General features: G+C 43.9%; 1 protein-coding gene across 13 annotated transcripts in view; it reads right to left on the bottom strand.

Moving 5' to 3' along the window:
• The window catches only part of BRSK2 (BR serine/threonine kinase 2), a 493899-nt gene that overhangs the window by 48298 nt on the left and 420331 nt on the right, over window positions 1-25270 (bottom strand). For 10 of the 13 annotated variants that reach the window (XR_007774500.1, XR_007774497.1, XR_007774499.1 and 7 more), the window contains exons 10-14: window positions 19996-20160; window positions 19136-19233; window positions 13246-13396; window positions 9178-9243; window positions 4873-4896 (exon numbers count right to left, since the gene is read on the bottom strand). Coding sequence is in view for 9 of the 13 variants with exons in the window: in XM_050953680.1 (XP_050809637.1) it covers window positions 4873-4896; window positions 9178-9243; window positions 13246-13396; window positions 19136-19233; window positions 19996-20160 (504 nt within the window). In the remaining 4 variants the exon portion in view is untranslated. The remainder of the gene's footprint in view (window positions 1-4872; window positions 4897-9177; window positions 9244-13245; window positions 13397-19135; window positions 19234-19995; window positions 20161-25270) is intronic. The other 3 variants (XM_050953682.1, XM_050953684.1, XM_050953686.1) reach the window with 1 other exon arrangement.

Raw genomic sequence — 25270 nt, 5'->3', positions numbered from 1 at the left:
ACTGTACACCTTGTATTCTGTGTTGTAATTGAAATCAATATATTTGAAAATGTAGAAAAAAAATCCAAAAATATTTATAATCCGCAAATTGGTATTCTATTATTATTTAACATTGTGACTAAACTGAAATTAATTGCAACTTTTTTTTAATCTTGAGATTAATTGAGATTTTTAAAAACCATTTGACAGCCCTATTAGGTATGTGCACATATACATTATATATATTAGTCCTGTAAGTATAAACAGCCTTCTAGAGAACACAAAGCTAATTTAGAGTCCCTGCTCCCGTCTCTCAATTGTATCGCTCTATTATATAAGAATAAGATTATAAATTGAGATTCAAAATGTTTTCACATCCATCTATTCTTAAAAAGAAATTATAACATTACCAAAAAAATCGATGAGCAGTGGAAGAAGGTTTAAATTAACACACAACAAGCTCCATTCTGACAATTTGTGTCGAGTGCAGAAACTCTCCATGGAATTCATTCTTTGCATCTCAACGCAGCCCATCCATCACTGCCATCTATACAAAACAAACTGGCCCAAACTTTGCATTCTCTACCACCAGTGTAAACCCACAGTAACTCCATTGCAGACATTGGCATTCTTCTGGGTTTACACCAGTGGAAATAAGAGCGGAGTACAGGCTGCTTTGTATATGAGCTCCACTTTTGTTGAGCTGTTTTTATATTACCTTTCTCTCCCAGTGGGAGTTAGGTGACTAGGTCTTTTGAAAATCACAGTAGGCTCCTATCTGCATCTTTAGGTACCATAGTACCTGGCCTTTTGTTCTCCTCAGCATTCAATCATGGTTGGAAGTTGATCTTTAACATTCACCTGAATTTAAAGGATAGTTGCTTAAAACTTTCTCCTATCCACCTGACCCCAATCAGGTCTGTTTCCAAAAACCCTGATTTCTCTGCTCTTATTCCAATCTCTCCCCATATTAAAAACACAAGTGGTCCACATATATAGGGCACAACACAGCAGGCCCCACCTCCCAGCCCCTGTTCCTTATCACAAACAGTGGTTTGCAAGAAGCTATAATATACTGAGCTTCCCCCTATCTTAGATGCCTGATGCAGGGGTCAGAAGAGAGGGTTGGAATTAAATCTCATAGGACAGAGGTCCCCAATGTGGTGCCCAAGGGTGCCATGGTGCCCGCGGGGGCATCTAAATGTGCCCGTGTCCTGGCCGGCGGTCACGCACCTGCCAAAATGCCACCGAAATTCGGTGGCATTTCGGCGGTGATGCCTCTGGATGACGCCTCTTGCTGCCGACAAGAAACGTCATCAAGAAGCATCGTCGTCAAAATGCTGCCAAATTTCAGCAGCATTTCGGCGGGTGCTCGACCGCCACCACGGTTCTTCATCTGGCACCCGCCAAACGAAAAAGGTTGGGGACCACTGTCATAGGAAATGCATTCAGTATCCACACTACTACTAATTAAATTAGCCTTATTCCATGGCTACTAGTGGTTAAAAAGAAACAAGGGAAGAGGTAAAGTAGACCCTTTAATGTATCTTGGCTTTTCCACATTGGAAATTGTGTTTGGGAACACAGGGCAGAGTTTAAGGAGCTCATGGATTAATTTTTATTGCTCTTTAAAAAAGACAGCTGACCATTTTCAAATCTTCCCCCTTCACATGAAAGGGAAGGACAGTTTCCAGAGTTCTAATCTGCTTCTTCCTCTTTCTAACAAATTCCAGCATTTAAGTTTACCAATGGGACAAAATTCCCAAGTGATTATGGAAACTCACTTGTGGCAGGCTTTTCAGCTCTCTGCGAAAAAAAACCAAAACCCATCAAGAGAGATTTTTTTCCCTCCCAAGAAGACCACCTTCCTTGGGAAATTCATTAAACCAGCTTGTAAAAAATACTGCAGGTCGACTTTGCTCTGTTCTGCATCTGTCAGCCACGTGCACAGAATCAGAGCAGGGGCCAAACATCAGGCATGAAAACTGGCCCAATGCTGCAATGTTAAGATGAAAGCATAGAAAGAATTTAAATATCTGCATCTATATATCACTGTACAGTGAACGTGGAAGTCCCCACATGCAGCACATGAGCACTGAAGACTCCGAACAATCTTACTGTGTGGGGGAAAAGGAGGAACACGGCAAACCACAGCAGGAAAAGTATCTTTTCCCTCTGAATATGAACTAAGTTTATTTAGCTGAAAATATCTGTTAGTGTGTAACCATCTTAAAGTCTCTACAGCCATTAAGAATCATTGGAAGGTAAGTATCATTTCTATAATTACTCAAATAATTCCATTCCTTATAATTAATAGCACCTTACATTCTATTACATTCCCGCATGCAGGTAAATCTCCAAGTGTTTTACATAGTGCCAGTACTCTGTGCATCACTCTTTGAGCTAGACTACACTAGAAGTGTTACATTGGCTCAGCTGCACCGATGCCTTTTTCACACCCCCGAGTGACATATGCTATATGGACTTAAGCGGTAGTGAAGACCTGCCCTTTATCTATTTACTTATCACACAGGAGAGTCTGGTGTGATTTATCAGCACCCTAAATAGGTGCCAAAAAAAGCCTAGAATGGGATTTTCAAAAGTCCCTTTAATTTTCAAAGGGCTGTCTGCTCCAAAGTGCTCTTGAAAACCCTAGTCTCGTACCATACTATTCTGCATAGGCCACATATTTTTCAGAAACAAGCTATTTTATAAAGTTTTTTTAAAATGTGATTGTTGCTATTTTTCATACTCATCCTCTGGTGAAGCCACCTTCCTTAGCACCATCAGATCAAATCGTAAATAAAATCTGTATGATGCCATTTACCCTTGGGTCTAAGTAACCTTCTCAGATAGACCACAGGCCTACTGATTCTCTCAAGGAGCAACCTAAAACCCTCATTAACTCCTAGTGCACTGGGTTCGTTTGTTCAAACTATTCAAAACCTATATAGTTAAGAAAAGACAAGAGACTGGTTTTGTCTCTTTTCTGTTGGCAGTTTCTGAAAAGCACCACCAAAGAATTGTTTTACTTCTGCTTAAAAAACAGAATCCCGTGTAGAATCTACATCAGACTTTACATTCAGTTTCTCTTTGAATAAAACTCAAATTTTTTAAAAGTAAGATCACAGGTAAAATTCAGTGCCTCGTATCAGCGGTGAATTCACTATTAGGAGAATGATTGTTTCTGATAAAGTTGTACTGGATGGGGTAAGTTTGGTCTCAGGTTCTTGTACTGTGGCCTTCAAACTGGGCTTGGTCCATGGAATTTAGTGAGTGCAGGATACAGTCCTGTAACCAGATTAGCTTTTCGCAGCCAGGAGCTGTGCTCCCAAGAATGGGAGCCTGCAGCATGCATGCACTGTATGGTAGATGAGTCAGACTTGCATCCCTGGGTGGTGCAAACGGTGGCTGAGATTTTGGATTTGTCCAAACTCTGTAGGTGGCTTTGAAAATCTCAGCCAAATGCGTCCAGCCAGTCGCTGTCTCATTTCTTTTACAGAACAAATTAGGTCAAATTAGATACAAACGGAGCTCCTTCTTATTTTTCAGTTGATTGTTTAAATCAAAAATCAAGATTCTTAAACCACAACGAAAAGTCTAAAATCCTCCAGAACGCCACATGATCTAATACCCAAGAGACAGCAGGCCGACTGGTCTGTGAACATGCCGAGCCATGCTCTATTACCTAATCTTTCTTTAGCTTTTAATTTTTAGCATCAACCAGAAACATTTATTTTCCCTGTGCAAAGCTGATCACAAGAGTAATAAATAGCAGGGATACCACCCATGATTTACTATCAGGATGGTACCTCAGAGTGTGGTGCTGTATTGTTTTATGCCCCAATCTTAATTTTTACTACAAGGCACAACATTTGCTACCCTGAATTGCTACAGTGAAATCAATGGGTCTAATCATGGCAGTAAGTCCTACATCTTGTAGTATATGTCTGCAGGATCACGCCCTTGGATGCAGACACACATGGGGAAAAGAGTAGGGGGAGAGGGGACTTGCACCCTTCCGCACAGCCTATATGATCATATTAAACAGCATCATCTTGTTTAATTAGAGTATCCCGGTTACACTTTATATTAAAGTTCCATTTATAATTCTTTTATAAAGGGTTAATAAATCACTAAGAGATGTTATATGCATGTTACAGACCTGAGTAGTACATATTATAGAGGTGGTTATAGCTACAGCATTAGAAGGTGATATATATGGTTATAACTCCTGGTTCTAAGCATCAACTGACTTGCTGGATAATCTATTACAATTTATTAAAACATATTAATAATTTATTATCCATTTAATAACTATTAATAAATGAAACTTCAGCTCTGACACCTTCAAAGTGCTTTATTTTCTGATACAGCTAGGAATATGGTCACACTTTAGATGATTATTTTCTCATGGAAAAAGAACTTGTGCTAAGAGGAGGGAAAATACCCAGGAATTATTTTAGACCATGTGTGGGTTTTAGCTTCATCTTCGGGGGACGAAGGGGTGGGAGTGGAAAGGATATTGTTATTCAAATATCAGTAATCAATCAGGTGTGCCATACAGACATGAACAGTGCAATAGGTGGAGAAGGGGTTTTCATTCTCAAAGTATCTGCACAGTGTCAGGGATTAGTTTTGTGTCCCCAGACACATTAAAATCAAACAAACAAAATCAGAAAAGTATATAGAGTGTGTGACTCTAGCGCACACGCACACACACACACACAAACCCGACACACAAAAATGCTTCTTCCCACACCTCTCTCATTATTAAAAAGTTTCATTTGATCAAGTCTATACATCTATATTTGTAAACTCTGCAAGTTAAAAAAATCTCTCTATAAGATATAACAAGTCCAACAACAGGTATAATCCAAAACTGGAGCTTACCCCAATGCATCAGCACTCGCCATCCTTGGAAGGTGGAAATAAAGAGGAGAGAGAGAGAGAGAGAGAGAGGGGTGGGGGTGGGGACGACGTGGAGGCAGGTGGAGAAAAGAGTACGAAAAGCAAAGTGAAATACTGTTCAGAGAACCGAATGCTCAGAATTATTGCCACAGGTGCCTCCCGCTCAGGAGACTAGAAATGCGAGGGGACAGTTTCATTTACTAGACAATGATTTCCATACTGCACACAAACAATGCAGAAATGTCCGACTTTTGCATTTGGGAACTGGGAATTGGGAGAGAACATACTAAGGTGTTAAGGGAAACCAACACCACCCAACTGAACCAGCCAGCAGAGCTGGAGGTTTGCGTTCCTTGTTTTGTTTCCATAACATCTCTTAGATGAAGAACAGTTAGATCAGAGTGTTAAAAAGGAGGCTGATCTCTTTGCACCCATTTTGCTCAGCACAGTGTCTTCCTGCCCCTCAAACTGACCTGGCGAGAAGCATCTTTTTCTATGCATGAACTGGGAAAGGTATTGGTCATTAAAATACACATTTCTGAGCCAGTCTGGGAGCCCAGTGAGTGAGACTGTAGGCAAAGTTGAAACCATGCTTTGATACTAGCTTAATAGCCATGAGGGAGCATTTACTGCGTTAAAATCAGGGATTCAGATTAGCTGGGTCATGCCAGTACTTATCCCTGGGGATGCAATCCTGTGCTCCAGAATCTAATTTTTCATTTAAAATAAATCAAGCCTCCAGGCCTTAGAAGTTGCAGAGATAGCCTTCCAATGTGAACAGAGCGTAAACCAACCCTAAAAGAGGTGTGAACTTTCCATTTGTCCCCATGGGATGTTGACTCTTAAGCTTGATGGTAGCAATTTAAATATTCAACACTCTTAATTTTTCACTGCTGATCGAAGCACGCAAGGAAGAGGTAGGATTATTTTTATTAAACTTTCTATGCTCTGATTGGATCGTGAGCTAGATTGGGACACTATCGATATCTATTATTTTTCCAGTCTGACCTTTGATTAATGTGAAAAGCTCTGGTTTGATATTAAACCAAACTCTAAGCAGGATAGAAACATTATTCTCTCTCTCTCTCTCTCTCTCTTCAGTTTCTGTAACAGGCTCCCTAGCTGCCAGAATTACCCATGGCAGGTCAATCCTCCACAAGATGATCACGACCATAAATGCCAAATTCAGCATTTGCCAAGTTGATTTCACAGTTTACTTATAAACACAGCCAGATGCGCTTCTTGTTATGTGACTGTTCTGAACGCTGTGCCAGGCAACATGGGGGTGGTCTTAAGAAAACTTAAGACTCACATACAATTTTAAAAAAAAGTCACTATATTGTATGTTGACAGAGAAGTGGAAAGAAGCATTATAGTGAGTGCTTTTTCCTATGCATGAGTGACACTCCATTGGTACTTGGTCTGGAGTTATAATCTGGATAAGATCCTAATTCATATGCATAGGGCCAAACCCTGTTCTCAGTTATATCAGTGAAAATCCATTAAACGGATGTTACTGAGAGCAGGATTTGGTTCCTAGTGTGTGCGTAAATATATATAAAATACACTCATACTCACACACAGTGTACTGAAATACATACATTATGTGTGTATACAGATTTATTCACTTTTCTTTCATTGTGAGTTATTTTCCCCAAAGGGAAAGGCACTGAGAATTTTAACAAAGAACAGAAAGCAAATTGAGACTAGGGGAAAGGGAGATGGGAAATGAGGTTAAAAAATAACAAACCCAGGACACAATAGACCCAGCAGCGCAGACATGTGCATTCCCTGCAATATTGAAGCAAGTGAACTACGGAGCTGCAGCAACCCAGATACAGAAGTAGGAAAGCATTGAAAGGAGCAAAAGGGAGCTAAAAGAGAGAAAAAAGAGAGAAGAGAGGGACAGTGGCCTCAGCTACTAAGACAACCATGTGCATCTAGAGGGGAAGGATCCTTAAAGATGCAGTATTCCTTTTAAAAAAGAGAAATAAAAAAACTGGAGAATGAAATGTTGGCCAATGATTTAGTGGCCACCACGATTAGTTAGCCCCAGAAGGGTCATTTTGCTGGGGTTCTCTTTGCTGCCCTTCCTTCCTCTCCCTGATCCATTAGCAGATCTGAAGACTATTTCCTTTAGCCTCCCACTCATTTTCCCATCTTGGAGACCCTTTCAGCTTAACACCTAGAAAGATAAAAGTGTGGCGGGAGGTGGCAGGGAATGAGCCAATCCATCTCTTTCCTCACTGCTCTCCTTTCAAAAAGAGGCCCCTAGGAGGCTCTCCTGCAGAAGGCCAGCCCAGCCCTCCTGCCCTCTGAAAACACCTCCTCTGTGATGTAGCTAGAAGTGCAGTTGTGTCTTTAAGGGATTCTCCGAGCAGTTCCTGAAGTGTCATCTTCTCCACCCTTTGCACAGCTGCAGAAGAAGTGCAAAGGGCAACCAGTGGAGTTGGGGAGACAGGAGACAGTTCTCATGTCACAGACTAGATGAAAAGGCCTTTCTGTACCTAGGACTAAGTCCTAAACACTGTGGAAGGGCTCTTTTTTCTGAGCAGTCTTGGAATAATTTAGAGAGGGCTAACAAGACATGCCCAAGCTTCCAGAAATTCATCAGATCTTGCTTTTTGGTTCAGTGAGGGATTAGAGTGGGGGATATGAAAGGTCTGTATCTACGATAACAGTGCTGCGAGTCTCAGGAACCAGGTTTGCGTGATCCATTGGCAATCCATTACCTCTTCCTGGACACAAGCTTTCATGAGATCCTGACAGCGTGGGTGCACTGCTCATTTCTTGCTGGATCTCATACAAATGAGTACCTGGTGTGCTGTCTCAGGATCTGTTCCTCCATCTGCTGGCAAACTCAATGTTCTCCCTTCTTTTCTGTGGGAGCTGCAGGGCCCTTAAACCGCGTGTTCAATTGACTGTGTCAGTCTGTGAAAGGCTGATAGGGAGACTGTCACCCTCACACCTGGGAAGTCTCTAAGGGTTTATATTTAAAGGCACATGATTATATTAAACTGGCAAGGTTTCTGTATAAAGGGAAGCGGGGCTCCTCCAGATTTGTCGTGAAACCTTCAACTTTCCTCCCACTTCAGTGCCAAGGAGAGGCCTCTGTCCTACTGACTGTGGCTTTTGTTGCTGGCCCCTTAACTAGATGGATTTGTGAGTTAATGTCACAATATAAATGCCCAGTATTGTTGTTGTTATTACAGACTGTTAATTGACAGGGTGTTCCCTCTGCCACCCACTTTCCCCATGAGACTTGCACATGGCCCAATGGCAGGAAATCCCATAAAGACATAACCACACTGGCTCAGGGTGCAAGAGATAAGGACTGGGGACAAGGTCAAGGGTTTTTAAGCACTGTCTTTATCATGTAGCATAGGAGGGCTACAATACGGTAGGGAATTACCCATTGTGTTATAGCTCGTTGTTAGCACCAGAACAGAGCTCCACCACTCTGGTGTTCAGTGTTCCACAACACCCTCTTCCTCCAAAAGGCTAAATTAATTTTGTAAATGAACCCAAGAGTCTCTATTTAAATTCCCAAATTTGGTGGCCTCTCTGCTCCCGCCCCATTTGCCTCTCTCCGCAGCAATTGGGAGTTGCCCTTTCACTTATTCTTTCCCACCTACCTGCAACTATTTCCTAGGCCACTGAATCTCACCCACAAATCTCACCCACAAATATTCCTTTTCTTTCTCCCTGGCTCGTGTATCTACATCAGCCTTAAAAAGCCTGCCTCTTGGCTGAAGGCATTTTTCTTCTGACCCTAAAACTTCCCACCATTGCTACCGCTGGTTCAGCTGCACTGGAGTTAGCAATGATGGGAGCTTAGTGTAGTCCACATACAAGATCAGCATTTTCAGCCTTTCTCAAAGCAGGTTCAGGTAAGACGGTGGTTTAAAATACCAGTCACCTTTCTACACACTCCCACCAGTACTCCCACCATTGTGAACACCCAGGGGGGCTGGATCAGTGGTAGCAATAATATGAAATTTTAGGGGGAAATCCTAAGACAGACACAGCCTGTGCATGAAGCATTTGGGGAGAGATTCGTATGAAGGGCTGTATACAAAAATACATAGCATTCTATTGCAGAAGACACACCCTACCCCTCCCCCCAAAAAATCAAAAACAACCCCTCCCCCTCACAAAACACCGCCCACCGTCCCTGGCTCTCTCTAGGCATGAGCAGCTGCATCCCCACATGGAGAAGATAAGAGCTGCATCTTTAAGGTCTCAGCAGTGAGGTAGAGGAGAGGAACAGATTGTCAGTGTTTATACCTTTCTTCTTTGTTGAATTTGGGATTGGCTTCAGAGATATCCAGGCTTTTACTGAACATTGTTTTACTATGGCAGGAACAAAGTGAGAAAACAGAGTTACTAATATGGACATTCATAAAAGAGATTCACCTGAAAGCGTCCCTGACTCTAAGCCCTCCAAACCCAGGTCCTTTTTAAAGCAAATCTCCAGAACACTTTTCCTGCTCCTTTCCGACCCATGGCTCCATCCTGAATGGTGCTGATCATCTCTTGAAGTTGCTGAGCATCCTCAACTCCCAGTCCCACTGGCTTTGGTGAAAGCTGAGGCCCTCAGCACATGGCAGAATCAGACCCCTGTAGAAGTATTCTCTAAGAGTAGACTCCCAGCCTGTCATGGTCTGTGACCTCCCCAACAAACACACCCAGCACCCTGCTCCCCATTACTGCACTGCAAACCCTAGCTGAGTCAACTTGCTCACATTTCTCACTGGAGATGGACCACGCTTGAATGTGAAAATAGCAAAGCCCTCCTTACTCCTGCTAGGAATCTGAAAGCCTTTCTGGGAAGTCATTAACACTAAGCACACACTGGGCACAGATTCAAAACTGCAAACAGATCTTCTTAAAGGCCTCTTTTATTTTTCTACTCTTCATAGCTCGTTATTGCCAGTCCCACACCCCTCTCCATCCTCAAAAAGAACCATTCTGCTTCCCAAACTTGGTCAGAATCCCAGCAGTTGAGAAGCAGGACTCTAAAAGCCTCACTAAAGGAGGTCTATGTTATGTGTAAGCTCTGTGTTATGTGGATAGCTGCTCTATACAATACAGCCTGCCAGCACTGGCTGATATTTCACTTGTGCTACTCACCTCAGCAATCCATAAGAAAAAGAATGGAAGGAAAATGAATAGTTGATGGAATTAACTTTAGGAAGTTTGAGCAAATCTTCTCGACTCTGACCCTTGCCACTGTGAAAATCCTAGCACCCCAGGAGAAGTTCCAGCTGCTGCAGGGGTAACAGGCACCACTTAAAGAAGGGGCTGTCCATTTCACAAGATTCTTAGTGCCATGAGGTGTCTACGGTGTTCTATGTACCTATCCCCCCCCCTCTGATGTTTCTCTTGGCAGGAGTGAAGCTGTGGCTTCTAGGAGGAGCCAAGCAGTCTGAAATGGGTAGGAAAGAAGAGCACTGGCAGAGGTGTAGCTCAGTACCACTCTCCTCTTCAATACATTTGGGCTGGCTAAAATCAGGATAAAACCAAACCTAATCACCAGATGTGGGCATTTGTGTGCTTTTAGTGTGTCACATACAGTCAGAGAAACAACAGAGAGCATTTAGAGGGGCCAACACCATTGTTTCAAGCAGAGCTGGGTGGGCAGCAGCTTGTAAGCTGGAAGCCAGTTGTCATGCAGGACTTCACTTGTTCCACTGTTCTTCTCCAGGACTAATTCACTGAAGGGCTATGTTTTTTCCTAATGCTTTCAGCACAAAAGCCCGTTTACCAAACTGTTGGGTTTGAGTCCCCTATTTCAAGCCTGAGTGGCTATTAGAGGATATCAAACTCATAATATGAAGATGATAGGCTCCTACGGTCCCAGGCTGGATGCCAAGTATGTTATTTATCCACATACAACTGGAGGCTATCACATGCATCCTCTTTCTGCATATAAACAGATGTTCACTGCAGTGGGACTAAAACACAAGTCACAAGGGAGTGCTTTGCCCACTGAGCTAGAGAAGCATCTCTAGTAGCTTGTGAAGGAAGCAATGGGTGTATATTTCCTGGAGTTTACAGTCATTCATCTCTAACCAGGACTGTCTCCTCAGTCTCTCTTCACCTTCCCAATGCAGTACAATCCTCCTGGAATAAAGCAGTGGATATCCATCTGCCCAGACTGAGAATATCAGGGCAGCACCACCCCCTGAAAGTCACAGAGCTAAGAAGAAGTGCTGCAAAATCCACCCTCTGTGGGTCACTTGCTGCTGAATACTATACAGCTAGCCTTAAAAAGCCTGATTTTTGGCTGCAGGCACCTAGCGTTTTGTTACTGACTGTTCTGACAGATGGTGCCCCTATCAGCAGTGTACCGTCCCCAGACACTCTCCATGCAGTGGCTTTTGTTAATGAAGCCAGCTCATGTTATAAATCATCACACTGCCAGCAACTCATACTGTGCCATTGTCATCTACAGATGTGGAGAGTGTTTGAGTAATGAAAGCTTGAGCCTGAAATAAAATAGCGCCTTCCCCTTAACCTCTTCCAAAATATGCACCACTGAACTGGGCATCATCCCTCATAATGTCAGTGTATGCCCCTCCACTGTCCTTGATCAGACCAATATGTTTTGCTTTAGCTGAAGTTGTCTGCTGCACACACTCTCCCAGTGTATTCCTTTTGATTGTCCCTGATACCTCCGGCATGAGTCCTGCCTTCTTTAACCTAGAGTTATCCCTCACTGACATGCTGCCAATGCATCTCTCTCCAGTGTCTCTGAGATAAGCTCAGACATTCCCCTTGTGTCTCTTTCCACTGATCACCTCATATTGCAACATTTTTCAATTGTGGGGGAGAATGGGCCATTCAAAGCAAAAGAGAATACGCAGGATAATATGAGCCCTTGATTTCCCTTTCTTTAGCTTTCTGACACATTGTTATGGACTCACAAGCCAAAGGTGAGAGGTGGCAGGGAGCGTTCCAACTATCAGAACACATCAGGATCAGGCCAGGAAGCTTTAGGCTGGTGGAATGATTTGCCCCTAACTCAGTTTGTCTGTGTCACCATTATTCCTGGTTCCTCTTTGTTGTTTCACCTAGGTAAATGCTTCCCGAAAGCAACTGCAGAGTACAGCAACTTACAAAGACAGCAGACTGTCTGCAGCTGGGGTGCTGAAGTCTGTACACTGCACCAGTGGCTGTCTCATACATGAGACCTTCATGGGCCAGCAGGGCCTCCAGATACCAGGACTGGATATTAAAGGCGAGATGGGGAAAAGGTGGATGTCTGATTCTAGTGACTACTGCTTGGTAACAGTTTGTTCCCAGGGTGCTCAGCCTTATTCTTCATTCTACCTTCTTTGACATCAGTGGCCTCTGTGAAACATGTTTCTCCAAAACAGCTACCTGATCACTATACAGATCCTTTTATTTCACTGTTGGATGGGGGGGGGGGGGGAGGAATAAAGCTGGTGTCCTGTCTGACCTATGATGAGGAACCTTTCAGACACTGAATCTTAAGGATACCCAGCCATGGACCCCAGGAATAAATCCTAGCAGCTCTCAGGGAATAGCTTTCTTCACTCTAGGGCTAGAACCGCCTCAGACATCCAAAAAGAATCGCAGGCAGTTCTAAGGGCCTCTGAATGTCTTTATTTCAGTCTCTTTGCCCAACTGTCAGCCAGCAAAAGGAGCTTCTGGGCACAGGAGACGCTTCCTGAGAAGATCTTAACAGCTGAGGGAAAAGACCATGTCACAAAAGCTGAATTACAAGCTAAAGCATTGACAGTATATGTACGTGTGATGTTCTTTGATACAGATTGATATATCTCTGTGTAATTCCAAATCCACATGCTTTCTTTCTGCCTTTCGTTGGTGTGGCCCTCCTGTAAAGAGTGTGGAAACCGTCTCTATGGTACACTACAACCAGAAGGGCAGCTTAGATAGCAGTTCCCCTGGGGACACCATTCCCCCTCACTCCTCTCCAGCATATCACAACAGCAGCAGTTTCCTTGCATATGAGAGAACTGGAATGATACATACCCACCACGCTTAAGAAATCCAGTGAGCTATGAGCATCAGGGCCATACTGAGTTTGACATTAGCCCTGAGAGGCACCCAAAGGAGTCAGGTAGGGTTTCTCCAGACTCATACTATTCTCATGACACAGTAGGATTCTGAGTGTGGACAGGACCCTCACGCCATGGACAGAACTGAGACGATGGTGCCAGTAACCACGAGTGCTGCTTGATGTTTCTACAATACTGGTGTGGATAGAACATTTTCTCAAACTCTTCCTGTGTATAGGGTGTAGAGGGGAAGTAGGGGAGGCCAGGAGCACCAGGTTCATCTTTCCTGGCTATGGGGGCTACCTACCTCTGTCCGTGCTGTGCCATTTCAATAGCTCTGCGAGCTGGGACCGGGGAACCTCCATCTGTCACACTGAGAACCTCCATTGACTTCCTTTCTGGCCGCCGCTTCCCATGCCGGTTCAGCATTGGGGAGTCCACACGCTTCCTGGGGGGATCTTTGCACAGAGAGAATGCAGTCAGCTGAGTCTGGCTGAGGCTCATCTCCCGTGGTTCAAGCTGGCACAGCCTGGCAGCCCTCCCTCAGCAATCCTCCTCGCACCTCCCCCCACAGAGAGAGGGCTGATTGTCCCCTGACGAAGAGAAAGGAACATTTGCAATCTCCTCTTCCCCAAGTCCCAAATTTCACCTCTTCATGGCTGCCAAACAATGCATATGTCTCAGATGCTGCTTGGAAACCTTCAAAAAACAGTCAAGATTGATCTACCGAGCATGGGATGGGAGGGAAGTGAGTGGTGTGGGGAAGAGAATGATTTAGGCCTGAAAGTTTAGAAGTTTCTTTCCTCCCTACTTTCTTTTTACATTAAAAATTAAGGTCTTGTCTACCCTGGGTGACTCTATGGTGACTGGAGAGCTAGTGAAATGTATCTATATATGGTGTTTATATGGAACTGGAGTAACTGAGCACTTCACAATCTGTAATGTGTTCATCCTCACAACACTCCTGGGAGGCAGGCCAGTGCTAGTATCCCGATTTCACAGATGGGGAGCTGAGGCACTAGAAACCAGATTTCTAAAGGTATTTAGGCACCTAAAGATGCAGACAAGTGTCTAGAGAGATTTTCAAAAGCACCAAAGTGCCTAATTCCCATGAAAATCTGGATCTTTAATTGCTTAAATACCTTGAAAAATCTGGCCCTAAGCGACTTGCACAAGGTCACACAGGAAGTCTGTGGTGGTGTAGATCTCCTGAGTCCCCAGCTAGTGCCCTAATCACTGGGTGATCCTGACTCTGATGGTAGCACACCCATACAGAAAAGGACAGCTGAGCAAGTGAGAGGAGAAGGGATTTGTTTTCAGAGTGAGGCTGTTTAAAGCCCTTTGTTTGTTTGTATCTGTAAAGCACTATCTAATTCCAGTGACTAATGAATACCTTAGAGAGAGAACATTGTTTGCCTCTTCCATTGGAGAGCTCACAACAAACATTCTCTGAGACCCTTCCCCCACCAAGAGATCTGGTATTTCATAGAATATTTGTGATGGAGGGGACCTCACGAGGATGTCTAGTCCAACCCCCTACTCAAAGCAGGACCAATCCCCAGACAGATTTTTACTCCAGTTCCCTAAATGGCCCCCTCAAGGACTGAGCTCACAATCCTAAGTTTAGCAGGCCAGTGTTCAAACCACTGAGCTATCTCCCAGGGGACCATTCCTGATACTTCTATTAATTATTAATAATAATAATAATCAGTCATCATCATCATCAATATTGATACTCTATTTTTGTTATGCCATCCTCCACTGCTACCTCCACCCACTTGCTTGTTTCATCTATCTCTTATGTCTTGTCTTCTAGACTGTAAGCCCCATAGGAAGGAGCTATTATTTACTATACGTGCAAACAACATGGAGCACAATGGGGTCTGACCAAGGTGAGGCCTCTAATCATTTTTAATATTTATCATTAACAATAATATTTCTCCTGTTAAAAAGGAAACAGAAAAACAAACCAATAAATCAAAGAGGCAGCAAGATCCAAGAAAGCAATAACAGTGAGTGACTTCAACTGCACACAAACGAACTGGTCAAACGTGACATTGGGACAAGGTTTACAGAAATAATTTCTGGACCGTTTTAATGATTGCTGCTTCAAACAGCTAAGCCAAGAAGAGAAGCTGTTCTCCACTTAGTCTTATGTAACATGCTATTGTTGGTTCAAAAAGGAATTGTAGCTGAATCACGAAGCAACAGTGACCGGAATTTAATTAAGTTCAATGTTTTCAGCAAAGGGATGATATTAAAGACTAGCCTGGGGACACTGAAGTTTAGAAAGGGAGACTTAAAAATAAAATAAAAGATTAAGCCAATCTGAGAGAGGCTAACTCAAAAGCAAGGAAAGGCAAATCCTCAGATGTGGCATGGGGGTTACTTTGGCAGAGTAACAGTCACATAAGGTATGACTAACCCCCAACAACAAAGGAAGCAAGAAGGGAAGAAAAAAACCTGTCTAATCAAATGCAAGATTCAAGGGGTAATTTGAGCCAAACCAGATCAAAATAAGAGGCTTCAGCAAACGGAAATCCAGCCCAAGTGACACCCATAACATGGAGCATTAAGTACGGCAAGAGAAAGTCAGGGGACTGGACTCGATGACTTCTCGAGGTCCCTTCCAGTCCTAGAATCTATGAATCTATGAAATGTAAACTGGGAGTTAGGAGAGAGCTAAGAAAGACTATGAAGTGCAATTAGTCAAAGACAAATACAAATGATCAGACATCTTGCAAATATATCAGAGGCGAGAAGCTTGTGGACATGACAGTAGGTCAGCTGGCCCATCAGGGAGTAACAGGAGCAATTAAGGAGGATAAAGATATTACTGAGAAACTAAACGATTCCTTAGCATTAAACTCCACCACATAAGATGTTGGGAAGATATCTACCTATTTTTTAAACATTTTAAAGATACGGAACTGTCCAAAAACTAATAAAAGCAAGTCATTAGGATTGGCTGGGATATACCCAAGACTTCTGCAAGAACACAAGGATAAAGCGGCTGAGCAGCTAACTAAAATATTTAATCTCTCCTTAAAATCAGTTACTATACCAGAGGGTTGGAGGGCAGCAAATGTTGAGCAATCCTGGGAATTATAGGTCAGTGAGTCTTACTTCAGTTTGGTGACTTTCTACGTTGGCATGGACATATTCTTAGGCTGGAAGACCAATGAACTATGAAGCATATTTACCAAGGAATATTGTTACAGGATGCTACTCATGTTGTCACCAAAAGCTGAGGTGGTGCATAAGAATGCCACAGACCAAACATTCATACACACTGTCTTAAGGACCTACCAAGAGATCAATCTGTGGTGTGCTCAATCTGCAAGGAGGCTACGTCCCTTTGGGATTTGCCTTTGTGATGATGAGGATGATGAAGTAACCAAGTTGCACTGATAATTAAATACCGTTATCCTGCCACAGGCTGAAGGCAGCTGAAAGTAAGTTGGAGGCAGGCTGGAGCGTGCCATGGTTATGCAGGGTTGAGGAGGCCACGCTATAGATTTGGAGGAAGCTGTGTCACATGTTTTGCATTACAAAGGGCTCCACAACAGGAGGGCTGGCCCTGCAGACTCCCCGCAGCTGCCCTTCCATCACATTTTCCATTTAACCTTCAAAGCATCATTTTGCATTTAAGGTTCCTCTGACACAAGAGAAGCTCTGTCAGCTTGCATCTCAGCTTCCAACCTCTCAGGTCTGATTTGCGACAACGTCAGAGGACAGAAGCCCTCCCCGCAGAAGATAAACTGGTGTTAACAAAATACCAACGAACAAGATTACACAGCAACGCAGAGAGCAAAAGGACGAAGGTTTCCTGCTTGTGTACTTCTGCTCCCGGTGAAGCTTTGCAGTGAGAAAAGTAATAGAACATTGCCTCAAATGATAAAAAAGAAAACTTTCTCCTACTTCTCTGGGAAAGAGAGATCTTCACACAGAGTGAAACAAACACAAAAAGGAAACCAGGAAGGGAAGGGTAATTTATTGAGATAGACTCTGATCTCCCCTTTAGCTTCAACTGGAATTCAGAAACCTATGCTCACATTCTTTCCAAGCTGTACCATACAATGAAAGAGAAAGAGTTCAGTATGTGCTCAGGTACTTTTATTTGGCAAGTGCTCAGGCAACACACATCTCTGAGGAATGTGGTCTTTCAGAGCAGTTACGATTAAGTCCATTACCATTTTCCTTCACCCTTCCTCTTCTCTCTTTGAGCAAGGTCAGTGCTCATGGCTAATGAGGAGATATTCATCAGAAGCATGATTACTCTTACTTACACTTTGTCCCATGTTCCCAGAGACACTGCTGGCAGCAGAGGAGATGGAAACCCCCTCTGGGAAAGGAAGTAGATCTTACTAACACTCAAATAATAATGCTTGGGGATTCTACAATGTGCTATCACAGCACAGTGCTATATTTGGCTCAAAGATAGCCTACCTCTATGGGGGAACTCTTTCTCACCCAGTGTAGAAAATTCCAATTCAGATGGTCAGTATTTGAACTAGCAAGTGAAAATGTTGTGGGAGGGACAGGATTGGGAGATGGGAGAAGAGGTATATGACATAGTTAGGGCATAGCTTTGCATTCATTTATGCACTGGAGGTAATGATTCAATCACCGCTGCTACTGCCGTTCAGTAGCAAAAGTATCTGTGACTTAGGGGAGCCCTGGCCCTGTGTTGCAAAATCATCTATCTAAGTCAAAAGTCAATGAGCCACTGTAGGAAGACAGGAATACAAAGACATACACATACACACACAAATATACACAAAACTTATGTGGTAGTGATATACTGTACATGTGATTAAATAGATAAATTACAGAACCATGTGATAAACTGAATTTATCAGGCACCTTTGACCACACTATCTACACTCTGCCTACTAACCCATCTCCACCAGGAGCACGCGAACGTTCCAAACTCCCTGCAGCTTCAAGCAGGTCACATTGTTAAAAATCAGCCTGCCAGGTCAGTGTTTTATAGTTTCCTCCACATATAAGAGTTCTTAGAAAAACTGCACAGACCTGAGGCCCAGGGCATGAATCTTGGAGCAGTGACAGATTTAAAGTTTAATATTTCATCACACAGTAGGACTGGGAGAGTCCAAGCATTTCAATGGGAGAGGCAGCACTTGCTTCTAGCCCTGAAGGTCATGAGATACTAGGCCTAAAAACACAACACTATTATGTACAGAAATGCTATTTCAGGTCCTTTTCTAAAATTTTATTAGTTACATATTTTTGATTCGCTTTGAGCCATGTATAGCTGAAGTCACTTGACCAGCAGTTCTCAACCAGAGGTTCGAGGCCCTCTGGTGGGCCGTGAGCAGGTTTCAGGGGGTCTGCCAAGCAGGACTGGCATTAGACTCACTGCGGCCCACGGCAGAAAGCCAAAGCTACACTTTCCTAAGCCCCACCACCCGGGCCAAAGTTGAAGCGTGAGCAGCTTAGCTACACAGGGCCCATTATGGTGTGGGGCCCTGGGCAATTGCCCTGCTTACTACCTCCTAATCCTGGCCCTGGTTTTTATATGTAGAAAAACAGTTGTGGCACAGGTGGGCTGTGGAATTTTTATAGCACATTGCAGGGGCCTCAGAAAGAAAAAGGCTGAGAACCGCTGACTTAGATTGTAAGCTCTTTGGAGCCAGGAATGTCTTTTTGTTCCGTGCTGGTACAGCATCTAGCACAGTGGGGTCTGTGCCTGCGGCTTCACAATGCAAATAATAAGTGACAATAGAACTACAAGAGCACTACAGTGGTAAAGGAGCACCTGGCTATACAGGCAAAAGGATACAATGTGCAAGCCCAGTAAACATGTTTGAAAATTGTTCTAAAATATCTTTAATATATAAATACTGCAGGGAACTCATTCTGTATGGCCTGTGCAACTACAGTGTGGTCAGCTGTATTTCAGGCTGCTAAAACTTTTCTAACGCAAATACAAAGGCCTGTCACGCTGGCAGAGAGGGATTAAAAGGGCCTTAGTGTAGTTGAGAAGCAGACCTTTTACATTTAGCTCAACAGCACAGTTGACTTCCCCAGGTTGCTGGAGCCTCAGAGAACATTAGTACCATCATAGCCTGTTTCAGTGGAAAAGAGGAGGGAGAATGCCAACAACAGGAAGAAAAAGTCAAGAGGGACAGACTGAAATGGGTCAAAGGTGACTGGGATCATGTTTGAAATACCTATTTCATTCCGAGGGGGCAGGTCCTCATCCTCATGACTGGGATACCTCTCTTTCCGATCAAGGAGAAGAAAATAAATCATTTTCTCTTGGTTTTCTCTGAAAAAAATAAATTAAGGGAGAAACCTAACTTGCTGCAGATGCCAGAGGAAAAAAATGCAGATTACCCTTTCCCCATCAAACACAATAGTTACAAATGTTCTAAATAACCCAAATCTAATTCTCTCTTTTCTTATCTGGCCCCTGGCACCATATTATCTGAGTGCCTTGACAACATCAGTAGATTTGATCCTCCCAAAGCCCCTCTGAGGAAGGCAGGAATACCACCATTGTACAGGGTAAATATAAGTGAATGGCCCAAGGCCAGTCAGGAACTGAAGCTAGATCTCCTGGGTCCTAGTCTGGTGTCCACTAGATGATCCTTCATAATGCTTAGGAAAGCTGGCAGAACTGTGGAAACTGAAGTCTTTTATTTACGAACAGATGCAGGCACCGCACAGGCAGTAACCATGCAAATTCCCCACGCTGTCCTGTCCATGTATGTGAATCCTCATCTGCAGATATCAACTCTGGAGGTTGTTCTAGGCTCCCTGGGTCATTCAGCCCTTGATCTCTCTAATAAGGATGTCAGTTGCAATGGTAATTTATGTGACAGGGGGCACCTATGCTTTAAGAAATACACTGAGACCTCCCGCTCCCTCCCAACTAATTTCCATTGAACAGCCAGGGCAGGAGAAATGACTATCAGTCCCTCCCAACTGGGGTCATTTTCGTATCAGTGCTCTAGAAATAAAAGGTTCCATATCCCATTTCTCTAACCCTCTGACACCAAACCGCTGTTAAGACTGAGAGAATGCGTACTCTTCCGACAACAGGTCCTGTAAGAGTTTATTTCGGTCGCGGAAGCAGCCTAACGAGTGCATGCTGTCTAACACGTCTGGATCAATGTCCTCCAGGGAAGGGAGAGAACGAATCTGCACCTTTCGAGGAATTGGTTGTTCCGGTTCTGGTTCATTCTTACCCCCTCTGTAATTGAGAGAGAGAGAGACAGAGAGAGAGAGAGAGACAGAGAGAGAGAGAGGTGAGCAACAAGTGAAATCCTTGCTCTGAGATAGAGGCTAAAACAACAAATGGAAAAAGAATGTTAAAATTCCATTGAAATGTCTGGCCTTGCAAGACAAACAGAAATTCCCTTCAGAACAAGTTCAATGGGAGCTGAGAGTGATCAGCATCTTGCAGGATTGGGCCTTTAATGAGAAACTTCCCTGTTTGAGCAGAAAGGCAATAAGAGCTCCCATCGTACTAACTCAAAACGAACTAGCAGCTGCTTAGGGCATGGCTACACTTGCAGATGTAGAGCGCTGGGAGTTAAACCAGTCCTCAGAGACCGCAGGAGGGAAAGTGCTGCCATGCGTTCACACTGTCAGCTGCATGCGCACTGGCATGGCCACATTAGCAGCTCTTGCAATGTCACAGAGAGCAGTGCATTGTGGTAGCTATCCCAGTGTGCAAGTGGCTGCAGTGTGCTTTTCAAATGGGGTGGTGGTGGAGTGTGACAGGGAGTGTGTTGTGTGTATGTGGGGGGAGAGACTGTGTTTTGGGGGGCAGAGAGTGTGTCAGCATGCTGTCTCATAAGTTCCCATAGCGGCAGGGGGAAACCTCGACATCAGCCCCTACCTCCACCTTTCTCTCTCATACATGCACAAACACCTGCCTCTGCAGCAGGAGCATTCCACAGTAACGGTTGCTTTGTCTCAGAGCAGATAAGCATGCTGGCTGTCAGAAACGGAGCTTTGAAAGGGGACAGCTGCATGCCTGCAGCCGAGTTCAAAACAATGACCAGAGTGGCCACTTGACTTCAAGGGATTATGGGAGGCCAATCACAGAGCAGCAATGCAATACATCATCCACACTGACACCCCGGCGTTTCAGCCAGGGCACAGCAAGGTCTATGCTTCTTGTGGAGGTGGATCACCAGGAGCGCTCCAACCACAGAGTCCAGGTTCTCAAAGTGCCTTACCAGTGTGGACACCTCAGGAGTTAGGGTGCCTGGGGCTGATTTAATGTGCTCTAATTTGCAAGTGTAGCCAAGGCCTTAGTGTCCTGATATCTTACAGTTATAAAGCACTCCACTTAGAGGTGCTGCATCATGAGCAGATCAGACCTTGGGCTAAGTGAAGTTGAACAATTTCCTCCCAAAGTTTGAACTGTGAACTAGTTGACATCACCATCCCTAATTTTAATAGAGATGAGCTTCAGAGTAGTCCAAACTTTCCAAAGTGATTTAGGGTACCCTCAATTTTCTGGTGCCCAACCTGAGAAATCTTAAATAGGCCTGATGTTTAAAGGAAGGTGCTAGGCACTTTCTAAAAACCATGCTTTTTATTTAGGTACCTAAATACGCACTTAGGGTGTGTCTATACTGCAATAAAAAACCCTCAGCTGGCCTGTGTCAGCTGACTTGGGCTTGCAAGGCTATAAAATTGCAGTGAACATGTTCAGTCTTACGCTGGAGCCTGGGCTCTGGGACATGCCCCCTTCATGGGATACCAAAGTCCAGTCTCCAGCCTGAGCCTGAATGTCTATCTGCAATTTTATAGCCCACAGCCTGAGCCCCGAGAGCCTGAGTCAGCGGATACGGGCCAGCTGCAAGTGTTTTATTGCCATGTAGACGTACCCCATGATACCTATCTTTAGACAACCATGTTTGAAAATTCTGGCCCAAAGGCCTTGCCCAAGGTCAGACAGCCAGTCAGTGGAAGAGCTGGGAATACAAAAGCAATCAGTAACAGGAGCACAATACTTTTTAAAAGGTGACTGAAACAAGCTTCTTATATAAATTGTCTCATTTCATTCACTAGAAGCAGAATATATTGATTATTCACTGCAACAAAAAACTCTGGCTATACATAACATGCCAAGGTTTCGTTCCAGATACAGCAGACAGAATAATATAAAGTGCAAGCACATTAAGCATCCTTTGAGTTTATTCACAGGCATTGAATCCTGTAACCTGTACCAAGCTCAGACAGATGGACCTAGCGCTGGGGTTCTTGCAGGAGTTGGGCAGGGAAAAATCCTGCACGTTCTCGAGAGGCTCTATGGACGCCATGGCAGCCTCAAGACTATAGTAGCCTTTTTGTTGGTGGTCTCCCTTCCCTATGCAGTGGAGGGGCATGGGTAGTGAATTCACATGTGGTACAGACCCCCCACTGTGGGCTACAGGAACCTGCACCAGAGTCCCTCCGTGTCCCTTGCAGCAGAGTTGGGGGCATAATTTTCCCTTTGATGGCTGGAGGAAATAATCCAAACATGTTCTACAAATAGTCACGCAATTTAAACCATTCTGGGCTTGTGCTGGTCCCATGCATCTACACAGGAGAGGGATAGGGTGCCAGGTGTGCACTTAGTGTCTGGATGGGCTACCTCCATTGCAGGTCACAAGGCACAGGACATGGCAGCCACTGTCAGGCCGAACAGGTGAGTGGAGAGAGGTTCCACTCCTCAAGGCACCACCCAGAGCAGCGGAGCACAGTGCTGAGTAGGGAGCAGGCTGTGCCAGGAAAAGAGCAGGTACAGTTTATTTCCCCCCAGGGAGCAAGGGCAAAGCAGAGACTGAACTGTGAGACTCAGAGCCACAATTTAGCCTCTGTTGTATGCTGGGGCAGTGCAGCTACGTGCTGCACCTTGATCAGTGCAAGGGGTACGGTGCCAATCCAGCCCATTGAGGCGGTTAACATTCATTTTAAAGATGTATCCTCTGCAGTGCTTCACAGGTTGAATGTATTACCATAGATCACTGAACGCACCTGGAAAGACTTGCTAGGGATTCTTACTCTCTCTCTCATCTCGGTGTAACCATATTTTTTAGCTCTGGAAAAAGAGTACTCAACAGATGCACTGCAGCAGATACAGGTAAAGCCAGTTTACACAAAACACACTCAAGGCCTAATCTTGCAGGTGCTTCCTGCCAGGTTGTGAAGCCTTTACTCACATGAGTGAGCCATTACTCAAATAATCCCAGTTAAGTCAATGAGAATGTTAATGGGAGGGGATACTCTGTGAGTCAATGAAGCCAAACAGAGGTGAGACATAGTTAGCCGTGTGAGTAAGGGTGTCACCATCCAGCCCGTAACACTACCATCAGTAGTTTCAATGGGGACAGATACAGCCATTACTTACATTGGTATAAATCCAGAGTAACGCTAAATCAGCATGGCCCAGATTCTATCTCCTTTACATTGAGTTGTCCCATTTATTTCAGTGGCTCTCTCTGTGGAATAAGGGACTACTTAACACAAGTAAAGGAAACAGAATCTTGCCCTCTGGATTTTCACTAGGGTTAAATAGGATCAGACTTCATAGGGACTACTCATTCAGGGTCAGGTTCTGACCCAATTCCTCTGGCTGAGTAGAGTCCTACTCCACCTAAAAACCCTATGGAAGTCAATGGGATTATTTGTGGAGTAAGATACTCCTCAGCATGACTAAAGGTACCAGAATTCTGATCCTGAGGGTCAGATTCTGATACACCTGATCATGTTGAGTAATACCTTACTCCAGGAGTGGTCCCAATCATTTCAAAGGCACTACTCCTGGAGTAAGTCATTGTGAAAGGAGGGAAGGGTTACCACAATCTAGCCCTAGAGCAGTAAATGAGTAAGCACTGTGTCTCTGACCCTCAACCATTAAAGTCAATGAAAATTTTGCCATTGACTTCAGTGAGCTATGTGGGATCATATCCTGTGCCCAGTAGTAGGTGCCTGCAGGACTCAGCTCTTAGGCAGCTGTGTCTGTGGTTTCATCTGCCTGAAGTTCCAGACTGTCAGGATTGGCTCTGTTAAACATTCATTATATTACCAGCAGATAACCTCAGTGTAATTAAAAGGGATGAAAAAGAAATGAATATTTTTCAAAATCACCTGAGAATTTGCATTTCCAGCTAGGATCCCTAATCGGTTGCAGCGCGCCATCGCAAAGCCTCATTTACATTAGAGTTTATGGCAGGCAATGAGCCATGATGCCTACAGAGCACTGGTGGCTATCTTTTGTGCACTGTGGAGTGCCCTCTCCTTGTGATCTGAACCATCACGATCAGACAACAATCAGGCTGTATATGAACTCATAAACTTTCAGACTTCTTCATCAAGTAAATGAAAAATCTACGACGAAACTGCACATCGCCTGCAAGGCTTTCACTGCTTCGGGTAATGAAAATCACCAGCTCTGTGCTATGATTGGCATTACTGTATTGTCTGTTCTCTTCCACATCTGGAGCAAATGACAAATTTGTTGCTCTTCAGCTCACGTGCATGTCAAACCATGTCACAGGATAACTGCTATAAATCGCACATATTTTTTAAAAGACCAGTTGAATGTAACACTACTTTACAAATACTTCCACCCTTATGAGTGATGGTACATGCAATGGACATGATTCCAACTCATGGTAGGCTTTTTAAACCTTCTCACAAATTTTCTAACCTGTATCTCACTGATACGCACAATGAGCCTGTGTAAACTCAGTGGAATTACGCAGGTGCTAATCAAATCAGAATTAGTACCATTATTTTCCCATTTCTTTAGTAAACCTAGCATCCTCTGGTTGTGCCATGATAGCTCTGGGTGTGCCATGATAGCTCATTTCATCCATCCATTCGGTTTATTGGCAAAGGTGAAAAAATTGATGCTCTTCTGCTGATTTTTGGCAAGATATGTTCTGGGTCAAAAATCTTTTGTCACAAAATCCAGCTGCATTTTGGAAAATTTATCTCAGTTTAAAAAAAATCCCTCTGAAACACTTGAGTCCGTTGACTATCACATTACTAGGAGGCAAGTTGGACCAATATGTGACAGCTTGTTGAGTGGGTACTTTCTTTTGAAGGAGCTTGTGCTCCAGGAACTTTCAGAGTGTGTGTGTATGTGTGTATTGCTGTCTGTCTGTTCATGCAGGAGCATGATTATCCTTAACTACAACTAAATGTTTTTCATACATTAACATGACCACGAGTATCCATTTCAAGAATTAAGTGAAACCACTTCTCAAGCACTGAGTACAAGTTTCAAGACACTCATCGGCCATGTTAAGCTATCCATGGCCATGAATAAAGGTTTTATATTGGATCGTAATGTGCAT

Source organism: Gopherus flavomarginatus, chromosome 5, assembly GCF_025201925.1.
Source record: "Gopherus flavomarginatus isolate rGopFla2 chromosome 5, rGopFla2.mat.asm, whole genome shotgun sequence".
Taxonomy (NCBI): domain Eukaryota; kingdom Metazoa; phylum Chordata; order Testudines; family Testudinidae; genus Gopherus; species Gopherus flavomarginatus.
The sequence above is the reverse complement of the archived record's forward strand: the minus strand, read 5'-3'. Positions and strand labels throughout refer to the sequence as shown.